A 14,796-nucleotide genomic window follows, 5' to 3' on the forward strand; every position below is an offset into this window, starting at 1 on the left:
AAAGAATATGGAGAATAATATGTCTACAACAAGGGTTGGTACCCAATGGTCCACAGGCTAAATATGGCCACTGCCTGTTTTTTCTAAAGTTTTACTGGAACACAGCCATGCTTATTCATTTGTGTATTGTTTATGGCTGCTTTCATGCTATAATGGCAGAACTGAATAGTTGAAATGGAGACCATATTGTCCACAAAACCTAACTCTCTGGCCCTTTACAGAAAAAGTTTGCTGACCCCTGATCTCCAACATAAAGTACCAGATGGGTACAAATTCTTTCTTGACACAAAATTACCATGCTTTTGATTCTCTTTGTCCTTTCTTGTTCTATAGAATCTTCTGGATTAAAAGATGTGAGCCCTGTGATAGTGATGGATTCTCCGTTGGTTGAGGTTACTTGATGGCTGATGTGTTGGCTGGATTCTTGTCAGTAGGTCCCCCCAAACCCTATTTGTGGTTGTCACGTCAGTGTCTCCCTACCTTCTGATGGTGGAGCTCACGTAGCCCAGGTCCTGGATCCAAGTTATCACATCATCTAATTTTCTAACGCTGCCCTTCCCCCTCAGCGGATGCTACACATTTTGGCTATTAAGACATGTCTATGCATTTTGCTTCTAACTGTAAAGACCCAGGAACTAAGATATCCTAAGACATATAAGAGTGTTTTTCATCCAACTTGATGGACTCATGTTCTTTCATGTTCTTAGGACCATCTGACTCTTCAGGAAAATAGCAACGTGAATGTTTAATATCACTCAGGGTTTTGTCTGATTCAGGCTCCTCACTCAAATGAGGGCACACTTCTGACGAGGCTGCGGCTTTCTCTTTGCCTGGGTGTCTGTTGGTGGCAGTTCCCCATCATCTTTCTTGCATAAACCACTATGGTGGCACCTGTAGAACCATGATTCGTTGTTTACTTCTGAAAACTTGAAATGGAGACCTACTCATTTCCAGGCCTCTAAATGAGAAGCATTCTAGGATTTAAAAACTCCACTCTGGGACTTCCCTGGTGGCTCAGTGGTTAAGAATCTGCCTGCCAATGCAGGGGACATGGGTTCGATCCCTGGTCCGGGAAGATCCCACATGCTGTGGAGCAATTAAGCCCATGCACCACAACTACTGAGCCTGCGCTCTAGAGCCCGCGAGCCACAACTACTGAGCCCACACGCCTAGAGCCCGTGCTGCACGACAAGAGAAGCCACCGCAATGAGAAGCCCACGCACCGCAATGAAGCATAGCCCCTGCTCTCTGCAACTAGAGAAAGCCGGTGCAGCAACGAAGACCCAAGGCAGCCAAAAATAAATAAATAAATAAATAAATAAATAAATTAATTAATTAAAAAAAACAACTCAGCCTTCAAAAAAAAAAAAAATGCCCAAAAAAACTTCACCCCAGTCTTTAACAGCTGTCTCAGCTATACCTGATCTGTACCTGTAATTTATTACAGCAACTTTCTTTAAAGTTTGCAAAGCATTCAACTTGGTTTTCAAAGGAGCAGCAACACTCCGTGTACAATCTGATTTCATCCGTTGATGTGACTGATATTTCTTTAAGTTGTATGTAACAGGAGGTTCACGCCTAAACAGATTTGAGAACCAGCCCAGTGGACTCGTGGTCAGCATCCTGGTGAGGGAGAGGCGCATGGGGTGATGGAGAATAGCCTGCTGGCTCCGGGCATTCAGCAGGTCAAGGGCATCACCTCCGCAGTTGGGTGGGTCCCGGCCGGTCAAGAAAGTGCCCACTGTACTTTGGCCCGGGGTGATGGGCCAACTTGTTATAGAGGCTGTTGCTTTGAGTGAGTCCCTGAGAAGGGGCAGAGAGGGAGGGTAGGCAGAGAAGAACATAGGGGTTCAAGGGGAAGGGTATGGATTATACCTACCTTGGAGGCTTCGTGAGAAGGAAGGGGAGATTGGGTTGAGCCTGGAAATGTAGGTCAGGCAGACATTGAAAGCAGTGATGGCTGAGTGAGGAGGAAAGTGAGGTGGAAGGCAGGGAGTGAGGCGGTGGCGTCTGTGAACTAGCAAAGTCACATGCGTGGGTTGGCTGCCTTGGGCTGGCTCGGGGCTGAGTGAAGACAAGCAGGAGGCTGTGCCACCCACTGGCCCCTTGGCCTTGGACCTTCGTCCTTTGAGGCTTCACATCTTCACCTGTGAAACGCAGATCCAAGAGTCCGTGCTGGCTTTGTTTTACCCGTTGAACCTTAGTGTCACAGCAGCCATGTATTTGGGGGCCCTTTTTTCATTGCAGACAAAACGAACTTTCTACGCTTGGCTGACCTCCTCAACATCCAGGTGGTCACCATCAACATCAAGAGACACCCGCTGGAAGCCTGGATGCCTCGGGTATACCAGTCGTCCCCAAGCCTCTTGGTTCAGAAGATGGTTCGGCACAGGCAAGTGAGACGGGGCCGGTTTTCTCCCAAATTGCTTTGAAAATCGAGGCATCTGTTGATGCTGTCTGGACTGAATGCGTTTCATCCCTGAAGCTATAAATCATTCCCCTGCTCACTGCTTGTGGTTTCTTGGGAAGGCATGGAAAGGGTTCTGGACATGCGATGTTTAACCTTACCCAGAGGACAGGTTTCTAGATTATGCTTCCTTCTTCAGTGTTTTTTTTTTTTTTTTTAATGCTCAAGGGCCACCGACTGGCTGTGCTTTTCTGAGCCAGGGAAGCTGACCACTCTCTGATTTCAGGAAGTTCCTGCCCCATCAGAGTCATTAGGAAGTTGATGTCAAATATGGCATTTTGACTCTGTAAAGTATCTGGTAAGAAGACATGAGTTAGAGTTACTGGAATGACCATTAAGAATGCCAATTAATTGTTTTATTCCCAAGTAGATGGACTCCAGAAGAGTCCTTTATCCCGGTTGGAGAGTTTATTTTTACTATGTGTGGCCTGGAACACCCTATCAGCAGAGGCTCCCCTCTTGCCTTCTTTGAATTTAATGTTTCATAAAAGTGAATGGTTCACTTGGGAGATTGGGATTGACATGTATACACTGATGTGTATAAAATGGATGACTAATAAGAACCTGCTGCATAAAAAAATAAATGAAATAAAATTCAAAAATTCAAAAAAAAAAAAAGTGAATGGTTCAGAAGTTCTTGAAAGTAGCCCAGCCTATGATATAGGTAAATATCCCTTTTAGCTCCCATATTTTATATTTACGAAGGCCCTTTATGTAGAGGCTCCTTTCCATTCATCTCAATATTGAACTACTGATGTGTTTCACACAGTGGATGTTTGTGAATCCACATGTGGCATCCAGGGCTGGGACCTAGAGTCTGCAGCTTCCCCAGGACAATAGGGTAGGAGCCCCCGCTCCCCCACTTCCCGTGGCCACACCCACAGTTCACCCAGGATTCTCTGGAGCCCAGGGCACAGATGCCTGTGAGGGGCAACCTGCTCTGTAATTGAAAAGTTGAGTCAGAGCCCAACTGTCATATTTTTTTCACCCCTTTACACCCCAGACTTGGTGAGAAAGTGGGGCACGTCAGTCCCCTGGAAGACTTGTGTGCAATAGGAGTAAAGAGTTTTTCAGAAGCTTTCTGAGTTAAGGATGTTAATTTTCCAGGGTCAAGTAGTCAAGGTGTAATGGTCCTGGACTAAGCCCTAAACCTTCTCCTTGCCCCCTGATTCTACCCAGCCTTTCATCTGATCCAGGTACTGTGCCCAAAAGGCGAACCTGGGAAAACTAGGCCTCTGTTCTTCCCCCTCACTCTGTCTTCATTTTCTCCTTGGTGGGAAAGGCTGTACCAGTGTACCAGTGTCAGTGAGAGGCAGGTGAATTTCAGAGCCCTGACCATGGTGGAACCTTTCCTTCCATGATGAGTGAGTAGGTGTGTGTGTGTGTTGGCGGGATGGGGGGTGGTGAGTATCTCACATTCATCACACTGACAGGAAACACAGTAGTTCCTGTAGGGCTCTGAACCTGCTTTCTTTTTTTTACTGAAATGTATGATAACAGAATCTTTTCTTTTTTCCCTCCTGGCAGGATTTTTGTCTGGGTTTATGATGTCATCATTCTAATAAATGCCATATTCATTGCTTTGGATGAGAAAAACCCCTTAATTTCCTATGCAGAATGGCTTTTCCTTTCTCTCTATATTATTGAAATTCTCCTGAAATTGTACACGTACGAACCCAGAGCCTATTTTGGAAGGAAGCAGTTCTGGAACTGGTGAGTCTGTGTGTTTTGGGGAGGGGGCCGTGGGTGAAGAGAGGGGCTTTCTGTCACACTTTGGGGAATAAACTTGTGGAGTGTTTCAAGCTCCATCTGCCTAGTTTTGAGGCTTTTTTTAAAAAAATAAACTTCTTTCTTTCTTTCTTTCTTTATTTTTGTCTGTGTTGGGTCTTTGTTGCTGTGCGCGGGTTTTCTCTAGCTGCGGCGAGCGGGGGCTACTCTTTGTTGTGGTGCGCGGGCATCTCATTGCAGTGGCTTCCCTTGTTGCGGAGCACGGACTCTAGGCACGCAGGCTTCAGCAGTTGTGGCAAGTGGGCTCAGTAGTTGTGGCTCGTGGGCTCTAGAGCACAGGCCCAGTAGTTGTGGCGCACGGGCTCAGTTGCTCCGCGGCATGTGGGATCTTCCCGGACCAGGGCTCGAACCCGTGTCCCCTGCATTGGCAGGCGGATTCTTAACCACTGCGCCACCAGGGAAGCCCGAGGCTTCTTATAATGAAGTCTTGAGGGCAGGGGAACATCTGGTTGTCAAAGCTGTTATTTAGGAGGACAGTTTGAGTGACTGGCTAAAATTAGAATCACCGATCATGGCATCTTGGACTTGGAAAGGATCTTAGAATGTCTCACCCAATGAGACAATTCCTTCCATGGTTGCCCGACCCGCTCCCTACTCTTGTTATCGGAAAACTTGGCCCGCGTGGCTGGACGATGAGGACCCTTAGCAAGCTCTTTCCCGGGCTGGATGTTTCTCCTGTGACCTTCTTTGCTCCAGGCTCTGTACCTCCCGGTCTTAAACCATCACCCACATGCTGCAGACCATCTCGAGTACCACTGAATGTCAGCCATCACGGGATACTCAACTTCAGTAGTGCACAGCTCAGCAGGGTTGCATCTCTGTGGTCACTGCTCCCAGTGCCAAGAAACTCACTAAGGAGTGCGTGTGGCCAGGTGGCCAGTGTTGTCCAAGGCAGTGGCACCGTTGTGAGAAAGAAAAGTCACGGCATGATGAATTTCCCCTTTAATTAAAAAGTTGCAGGGAATTCCCTGGCGGTTCAGCAGTTAGGACTCTGTGCTTTCACTGTCAAGTGTGTGGGTTCAATCCCTGGTAGGGGAACTAAGATCCCCCAAGCCGCACGGCATGGCCAGATAAATTAAAATAATAATAATAAAATAAATAAATAAATAAATAAATAAAGTTGCAATCCATTTAGTAAGATGAATACCAAGAAAGATTACACTGTGTATTCTGAAAATGTGTCAAAGTTTTCTTGCAAGTATATAGTTATGTTGGAAGACAGAGTGATATGAATTAGCTGATTCCTACAAATTTCCTTGGGTGGTTCATTGCAGCAGCCAGTAAATGATCAAACACAGTGTTTCTTTTTTATTCTTTTTTATTTATTTATTTATTTATTTATTTATTTATTTATGGCTGTGTTGGGTCTTCGTTTCTGTGCGAGGGCTTTCTCTAGTTGTGGCAAGCGGGGGCCACTCTTCATCGCAGTGCGCGGGCCTCTCACTATCGTGGCCTCTCTTGTTGCGGAGCACAGGCTCCAGACGCGCAGGCTCAGTAATTGTGGCTCACGGGCCTAGTTGCTCTGCGGCATGTGGGATCTTCCCAGACCAGGGCTCGAACCCGTGTCCCCTATATTAGCAGGCAGATTCTCAACCAGTGCGCCACCAGGGAAGCCCAAACACAGTGTTTCTTGCTTTGTACCTGCTGTCCTAAAAATGATGGAAGTCAGTTTGATGGCTGGATCATTGCTTTGCGTAAGAGACTGGATTCCGAGTTTTCTCAGGATTCATTGTATCCTGAGCTTGACAGGCCTTTCCCTTGATGCCTCACTGACGTTGCTTCTCCTTAGGTTTGATACTCTGATCATCATCGCAGCCCTGGTGGCCACTGTGGCCAACACCACCATTCAGTCAGGTCAGTGTCACCGGCTCTCAGCTTCCCCGCCTCCCGGGAGCGTGTGTTCAATCAGTAAACTTTGTAGAACATCCGTGGTGTACCATTAGGGTGTTTGGGGCGAGGCAGTTGGGGACATAGGAGAATTAGAAAAACTATTCCACTTTCTGGAGAGGGATGGTAGCTTTGTTTGTGTCTGGCTGTATGGTAGAGATTTCATTTGTAGGTATCACCACACCAAACACTCACCTGGTCATCTCTCCAAACTGCCCTTGGTCTCAGGGCTCATCCTTGACCCTCTGCCCATGTTGGCCCCCAACCCAGGGTCCAGCTGTAGCAGGAACTCTGCATCAGCCTCTGCCCACCACCCTCTCCTTTCTCCCCTCCTCTGGCTCCCCTACATGTGCCACCACTGCCTTGCACACTCCTTCCTGTAGACGGCGGAGGGGATTATTTAGAGATAGAGCAGCTTCTTAACACGACTATGAAATGAATGCTGTGGGGGGGGGGGGAGGAAGGGCTTGCTGAAATGTGTTCTGTAGAACGGGATCCACAGTCAGTTCTTGATGATGGTCTGAAGTCTGCTCCTACACTCGTGCTTCTTAGTTCTAGGGCTGGAGGGGATGCTCAGCTTGGCGCTGATTTGCTGGGGGAGTTACTGATTGAAGGCAGTCCTCACTTCCTCGTTGCTCAGAGCCATCACCCTGTTCTTGAAGTGAAATGCATAGTTCCCCAGGACCCACAGAGTCTCAGACCTCACTGCATAAAAGGGACAAGCCAGAGGCTCTCCGAAACCGGAATGTTAGTTGGTTGTGTTCTTTTTCCAGCGAGAAAATACAACAGTCAGCAGATACTGGATATTGTCTTGATTTTGAGAATACTCCGGCTCTTACGGGTCATTGTCAGCATTCAGAGGTAAAGATGAAGCCATGGGAAACAGCTGCACCCGGGCAGTTCCCTATATTGGGGCTTGACAGAAACCACCCTGCCTGGGAACTATAAACACGCCCAGCTGTGAACCCCAGGATATAACTTGTATAGAGGACCTGGGTTCTCTGGGGGCGGTGGGGAGGGGCAGGGAGCCCAAGAAGGTGGTGAAGAGCCTCCAAGTGCAGCTCTCTGAGGGCAGGGATTCTGTCCATCTCTTTCAACCCTGTGACGTGGTCCCTCAACTGTGCCTGCAGCCTGGTGACTGGACAGTGGTCATGACGGCAGCTGATGCTAACGGAGTGCGCTAACCATCGTCTTGTTAAATCCCTCCAACAACCCTTGATGTAGGGGCTTTAATGATCTTTAGTTCCTGGGTGATGACAGTGAAGCTCAGAGAGGTTAAGTAGTTCCCCCAGAGGTGCACAGCTAGAAAGAGGCAGAACTAGGACGCAAGCCTAGGAGTCTGATCCCTAAACCTGGAAAAGCCCACCCTGTTTTGGATAGGCCAGGTTCCTTTCAAGGAATGTGTGGGATGCCTCCATCTGAGGACTGGCCTGCTCCCCCGCAAAATAAGTAGGGGAGCAGGCCGGGTCAGCTAAGTCTCCAGGTCAGCTTTAATACAGGCTGAATTTTTGATGAAGAAAAAGGTTGGGGGAAGAAAGCACATGAGGGTGGGTGGATGGTTTTTCAGCCTCAGTACCCACCTGTGTCATACTAGTGAAACTCTCTGTGGTTACCATTCTTATGTTTTTAAAAACGGTCTTGCTTTGTTTTGCTTCAGGGGAAACTCAAGTTAACTCCCCCCTCAGTTCAGTAGATGGACTGATGCTGACAAAATTGTAAGGGCAGATTCCTGACAGCATTTACAGCACAGATCCAGGACTGGGGGGAGGGGCATTAAACCAAACATGCTAGTGTGGTGTCAGTTTTACTTACATCTTCCCTCTGCCTTGTGTCGGAAACTTTGTTTTATCCCAGATTCCGGGTGATCGTGACCACCTTAATTAACATCGGCCCCACGATGCTGACGTTTGGCGGCCTGGTCTTGGTGAGTGTTCTGTTCCTATTCTACGTGAAGCAAGCGATAAGATGTTCATTCTTAGCAGGTCTCTGTGAGCCTTATTTTAAGTGAGGGAAAGAAAGGAACATGAAGTCAATGAGATTCAAGGGGTTTCTAGGAGCTATTTTTAGAAATATCAAGTGTGTAGAAACACGGGGCATATAGCTGACCCTGGTGGTCCGGTGGTTAAGACTCCACGCTTCCACTGCGGGGGGCATGGGTTTGATCCCTGGTCGGGGAACTAAGATCCTATATGCCGCGTGGTGCTGCCAAAAAAATCCAAAAAAACAAAAAACAACAAAACAAATGAGGTAAAGACCCAAATTTATTATTTTTTTCCTTAGAGGCCTAACTATTGATATTATTTATTGAGTATTTAACCCACTAACTTGCTAACAGCATCATTTTGTCTTTGCAAACGGAGACCACAGCAGAGGTCCAGGTGTGGTCCAGCTGGCCGTGCCCCCTGTCCCTGAACAGCCCAGTGGCCGGTGGGCTGACCCATCCCACCCTGTTCCTGCTGCTGCTGGAACTTGTGGCCGTGGGGAAAGCCATCCCCACAATGAGGGTAGCAGCCCTTTCTGCTGGCCACTGTCGCAGGCTGACCCGTGTCCACGTCCTCCTGCCTCCCCTCATCCCGCCTGCCCACTCGTGACTGGTGCTGCCCACCCTAGGTGGTCTACTACGTGTTTGCCATCATCGGGATGGAAGTGTTCTACGGCAAAGTCCACTTCTTTGACCCCGGTTCCACCAGTCCTGATGCCCTGGTGTGTGGGAACCCAGCCTTAAAAGACTCCGCGTTTGCCCGAGGCAGGTACTGCAGGAACAACTTCAATGACTTGCCCGCCTCTCTCATCCTGCTGACAGAGCTCACGGTGGTTAACCAGTGGCACAATATCCTTTCCGAGGAGGCGGGCGCGGCAGGGGACACTGAGAGCACCTTCCGGGAGGGTTAGGTCTTGGCTCCTTGAAGGCTTGGTTCCTTAGCTTCGCACTCCTCGCGGACGGCTTTGCCCTCGTGACTCACCAGGCGGCAAAGCTGTATTTCATCGGCTTCCACGTCGTGGTCGTCATCCTCATTGTTAAGTGAGTTTGCTCCTGCCGGGTGGGCCGTTCCAGATCCCCCCTCTCAGATCTACAGCTGCTCGCACCTCCCTCCTCCCTGGCTCCACCCTTGAGTACCTTGTGGGTGGGTCCCATCTCTCCTGCTAGATGTTAAGGCACCAGAAGGGAGGCATCTTACTTTTGTTCACGTCTGTGTTCTTCAGTGTCAGCCAGCCGTGCACGTCAGTATATAATATACATCTCATAGCCTCGCCAATTGTTTGGGTCAGAAGGGCTCTGAGGTCCTGGCCGGTCTCCCTACCCTTCCCCGGTGGGATAAATCTCCTTTAGAGCATCCTTGTGAATTGTGTCCACCCTTTGATGAAATCTGTGCAACTCCTGGGACTCATTAGAATCTATATGAGTCAATTTCCTTGTCGTCCAGCTCTGGTCCTCACCTGCCCTTGCGCACGTAGAATGGAAATGTGCTTACTGGTTAATTTTCTTCATTGGTTCCAGTTCTGTCCTGACTTCTCTTCCGGGGAGAACTCAGTCACCGTTTGAAAGCTGCTATGACATCTCACTACTCCAGAGGGCTTTCCTTCCTGCTTACCAATCTCTGATTCTAGCTCCCCTGTTCCTTGTGGGACCTGAATTTGAGTCCCCTTGATCCCTGTTTTTTTTTTTTCCCCCAGAGATGTTTTCTGGTTGTCGTATCCCTCTTACAGCCCGGGGCCCACAATTCTTGGGGTGACAGCCCAGCCCCGGGCTTTCCTTGCCACATCAGGGCTGCTTTGGCCACCATCCTGCTGATTTTGGCTCAAGAACGTCCCAGCAGAGCGAGGGGAGGGGAAGAACTGCTCAGGGCTGCTTGTCCTGCACCGTCTGAATGGAATATGTAGTGGGAACGAGAGAGGAATGCTTCTGAGTGATTCTTAGAGAGGTTTCCAGAATGCTGGGATAGGCCGAGGCAATGTGAAAAGCTGTAGGGGTTTTTCAGCTATTCCCCCAAAAGCATGCGAGTGTGGTGACAGCCCTGGGCTCCATCAGCATCATGTTAAGTCAGAAATGGTGAAGGGATTGGGATTCCCTACTCACAAGTTGCAGATCAGTGTGTGCGTATGTCACGTGTATATACTGACAAAGTGTGATACCTTGGGTCTGAGACAAAGACAGTTTATTCCTCATGGCAGAAGCTGCAGCCAGGGCAATACTTGGGGCAGCTCCCTGAGCCCTAATCCCCACTGCACAGTGAGGTGAGGGCCAGTTGGATGCGCTGCATTGCAGGAGGGGACCTCCAAAATGAGGAAACCCCGATCTGTGTAGCTGGGGAGACCTGCCCATCCTCCCCTCTGGAAAGAGAGAGAAAAAGAGAAAGACCTTATTTTTACTCTCGAATGTAAGCAAGTCTCCAGGGAGGGCAAAATGAAGTCTTTGCTACCCTAGTGGTCGCTGGGGAGGAGACGGTAAGTAACAGTAAGCTTTACTATTGTGGAGCATATCCGGAGACACCCATATTATGTGGACCAAAAAGTTCGTTTGGGTTTTTCCGTGCCACAGACCACCCGAACGAACTTTTTGGCCAGCCCAACATATCCCTAAATTGGCTCTCAGTGCCTTTGCTCAGAGGACCCAGACTGTGCAATAACACGAGATATTCATGGAGAATTGTCTACCAACAATTATGTGGCCTAAGCTTCCCCTTAAAGTTGAGCTCACTCGAGTGTATTTTGGAGCTCACTTTGGCAGCACATGCACTAAAACCGTACAGAGAAGATTAGCGTGGCCCCTGTACAAGGATGACATGCAAATTGGTGAGGCATTCCATATTCTTGCAATATAGGGGGAGGGGATTAAGAGGTACAAACTGTTAGGTATAAAATAAGCTGCAAGGAAATATTGTACAGCACCGGGAATGTAACCAATATTTTACAATAACTATAAATGGAGTAAACCTTTAAAAATTGTGAATCAAAAAAACCCCCCTCTATCTTCTTCTTAATAGTCACCGTGTAAATACGATGTAGAGGAAGAATGATTTTCCGAATGAAAGAAAGTTGTGCCTGGTGCTTGAGAGACATTTTGTCGTTTCTTCCCCATGTTGTGTTTTCTTTGCCAAGATGGGCGGCCTTTTTATTTGGGTTTGAACACTCTTTGGAGCCATGATTTCCCATCACCTAGACCATGGCTGACTCAATGTAAAACCCTCTGCCTTTTACTTTTTCTCAGTATTTTCATAGCGTTCATCTTGGAAGCATTTTTTGTGACATATTCGTTAGAAAAAAGTGAAGTGGAAACTGCCATTGAGAAGAAGATTCAAGAGCTTGGAGTTGGGGTCCAAGAGTGAGTAGCATTTCCCGACGTGGCTCATGGACTTTGGAAGCAGGATGTTCATGGCGGGGTGGGTCCTGATCACATTTAACCCCCGAGACCCCAAGGCAACCACCCTGGTCCTGGGTGCCAGTTCTCAGGGACCCTCGCTGGCTACATGGATGACATGGGGCCATGGCTGGGAGGACAGAGGGGAACTCAGCTGAGGGACCCGGCTGTGTTCACACCATCTCTTCCTCCCCGAAGGGAAGAAGTGCAGGATGGGAAGCTCATTGACAACGTGGACGCCAAGGACAGTGGCTTCAGTGGGGACGATGGAGACAACAAAAGGAAGGCCTTGAAAGGACTGTACTTTAGAATTGCATCAAAAAGTAAGTTTTAACCCAACTCGAAACTTCCTCCAATCCATCCTCCTCACAGCAGTCAGTGAGATGTTTCCAGAATGCAAAACCGACCTTCAGGGGCTTCCCGTGTCTCAAGGGCGCCTGCCGTGGCCTCTAGGGGCCACATGCGTGGTTCCCTCAATATCTCAGCCCGTCGTCCTTCCCCCGGGACCCCCCTTGCCTCTGCCCTTTAGCCCTGCTGTCCCTTTACTTCTTTGGCTCCCCTGCTCCATCCTGCCACGGGGCCTTTGCACATGCTGCTTTCTCCCCTTTCTCTCACCTCACCTTGCAAAATCAAGGCTCTTCCTCCTGCAGGTCTCTGCTCAGGCAGCACTTCCTCAGGGAAGCCCTCCGAGCTCCCCGAGAAGTCAGGTGCTCCTGTGACCCCACCCCCTGCACCCCCAGCTCTCCTTCCCTGCCTTTCAGCACCTGTCAGCTGTACATTGATCACTGAGTGACTGTCTGGTCACCATCTGTCTTCCCTGCAGACTCGAAGCTCCACATGTGCAGGGCCATGTCTTTTTTGTTCTCCATTGTATCCCCAGGGCCTCACCATGTGCCCGGGACATGGGGGCCTTAATAACTGTTTAAGTACTTTATTAATTCTCAATGAATTAACGATTGACTGAGTAAACCCAAACCTGTCTGAATCTCATCTGGGCCTTTGGTGGGGACACCATATGGTACACTTAGACACAGCACAGCATAGATGGCAGGTGTGTGTGTGTGTGGGGGGGGGATGCCATCCCAGAGGCGGCCATTCTCCCCCATCCTTCAAGGAGGACCTTCTCCTTGGTCTCCAGAGCCTGCGGGGTCTGGGGAGCTCAGTGGGGTGAGCTCAGAGACCCTCCTTCAGGAAAGCCGAGCTCTGCGGGGCTGGGTGCTCCCCTCCGACCCACACGGGCAGGTCCCACGTGCCCCTCTCCTTCCTCCCAGAGTACAAGACCGTGGATGCTTTGCTGCAGCAGATGTTTGAGTCTGAAATAGCTCCAGAGGATGAAGGCCCTTCCTTGGAGGAGATTCTGAACTTCTCACCCAGTGACGTACATCCCAAGAATCCCAATTTTGAAAACAGTGCCTGACCCTGGGCCTGTAAGGGCCACAGGCATCCACAACTGGAAACCAAGATAAGCTGTCATCACTGTTTGCAGATGCTACCTAGAGGTTACTTTCCCAGCCCAGGTTCTCTTCTGTGTTCTGATAAGACTGTGAATCGGCCTCCCTTGTCCTGAGTGGTCGGCTCTGTGTGCTCTCCTGAGGTCGTGCTTAGGGCTGATCATAGAAGTGAGGAAAGGAAAATCTACAAGGAGACTGTGGAGAGCACTTATCATACAAGTGTTCGTACGTGTGTGAATCCTCTCAGTGGGTATATAAAAGCTTTCATTTATTTTTATATGATATTTTGCTACCTTATTAAATGAATACTGTGCTACAGTGTTACATAAATGAATTTAAAATATCTTAATATGCTAAAAGAACACGTTCTAGTACACTAGCTTTTGATGCAGTGTTTATTCGAAATGAAGAAAAATATGAATGTGAAGATCAAATGCTGTCACAATTGCTTCTTTTTTGGGGGAGGCTCTCAAAGGTTCTTCTGTTTTATGTTTTGGTTTTTTGGCCGTGAGGCATGTGGGATCTTAGCTCCCCGACCAGGGATCGAACCCACACCCCTTGCATTGGAAGGCAAAGTCTTAACCACTGGACCACCTGGGAAGTCCCTCAAAGTTTCTTTAATTAAATTACAATTATAGCAAGATTTTGAGTAAGTTGCTCCCTGAGGTCACTTTCCCCAGCTGGAAGTCTCTCAGTACAGCGACCTACTCCTGGGAAATTAAAGGGATTTATTTCACTTTATTTTATTTCATTCTATTTTATTTAAAACGTTTAATTGTGGTAAAATATACAACATAAAATTTACCATCGTAACTATTTCTAAGTGTACAGTTCAGTAGTTTTATGTATAGTCACATTTTAGGTACACTCGACAGACCTCCAGGACTTTTCATCACCCCAAATGAAGCTCTGTACCATTAAACAGTATCTCCCTAACCCCTCCCCCTTCCAGCTCCTGGCAGGCACCATTCTACTTTCTGTCTCTATGAATTTGGCTACCCCCGATCACAACTGCACTGTGAGCAAGTGAATCCCTTCCAGAGTTGTCAGGGTAGGTAGGACTCCACCTTCTTCTGCACCTCGTCGCAGGCCCTACCCTGAGCAGGGGAATCGGGGGTGGGAATCGAGGCTTCCTGACCTGCGGTCTCTGAGTGCAGTGAGGCCGAGTCACGTGTCATGTCATGTGTCACACGTCAGGGTGGCAACCGAACCTGGCCTGGGAGGGAGCTTTCCTTGGTCTGAGGGTGACCTCTGGTGTCGGAGCAAAGCGAAAGTTTCAGGGCTGGGACTCTGGGGCCAGGCTGGTTTCATGCCTGGCTGCTCACTGACTATGCCACCTAACCTCTCTGGGCCCTACTTCCTCACCTGCAAACTCGGGGCGGATGGCACCTCCCTCCCTAGATCGTGCGGACTAGGGAGGAGGAGGGTGGGTGAGGTGCTGACCGTGCCGTTCCAGAGGGCGCTTCCTGGTTTGGATCCTGGAAGGCTGGCGTTTGGCGTCAGGGTTTGCGATTCCATTACCACCACGATTCCCAGGAGGTGGGAGCCTTGCTGACCCATCTGATGGGATTTGTGGAGTCCTGCCACCCATCCAGACCTCTCTTATTTCTTTGTATAGTTAACATTTATCATTATATAAAGGGTTAGGCTAAATATGCTGAGTGACAACTTAACGTTTTTAATTTGAAAATATGCTGGGCATTTATCTTTTAATTAGAAACCATGCGGTCACTGTAAAACATTCAATACAGAAATATAGTAAAAAGTCAAAAGTTGCTTTTTATTCTTCCTTCTCCTCACCCCTTCCTCTCATTCTTCCACTCACAATCTGACACCCCCTTTCC

At 48.6% G+C, this 14,796-nt stretch overlaps 1 protein-coding gene across 1 annotated transcript in view; it reads left to right on the forward strand.

Moving 5' to 3' along the window:
* LOC309611596 (two pore channel protein 2-like) overlaps nt 1-13,770 on the forward strand; it is a 39,847-nt gene extending 26,077 nt beyond the window's left edge. The window contains exons 10-19 of the mRNA XM_082356215.1: nt 2,248-2,392; nt 3,995-4,180; nt 6,045-6,109; nt 6,916-7,003; nt 7,997-8,066; nt 8,753-8,972; nt 9,074-9,164; nt 11,352-11,465; nt 11,700-11,824; nt 12,773-13,770. Coding sequence (XP_082212341.1) covers nt 2,248-2,392; nt 3,995-4,180; nt 6,045-6,109; nt 6,916-7,003; nt 7,997-8,066; nt 8,753-8,972; nt 9,074-9,164; nt 11,352-11,465; nt 11,700-11,824; nt 12,773-12,918 — 1,250 coding nt within the window. The 3' untranslated portion in view covers nt 12,919-13,770. The remainder of the gene's footprint in view (nt 1-2,247; nt 2,393-3,994; nt 4,181-6,044; nt 6,110-6,915; nt 7,004-7,996; nt 8,067-8,752; nt 8,973-9,073; nt 9,165-11,351; nt 11,466-11,699; nt 11,825-12,772) is intronic.
* Nucleotides 13,771-14,796: the final 1,026 nt, after the last annotated feature.

Source organism: Balaenoptera borealis, assembly GCF_965194805.1.
Source record: "Balaenoptera borealis genome assembly, chromosome: 15".
In the NCBI taxonomy this organism is placed as follows: Eukaryota; Metazoa; Chordata; class Mammalia; order Artiodactyla; family Balaenopteridae; genus Balaenoptera; species Balaenoptera borealis.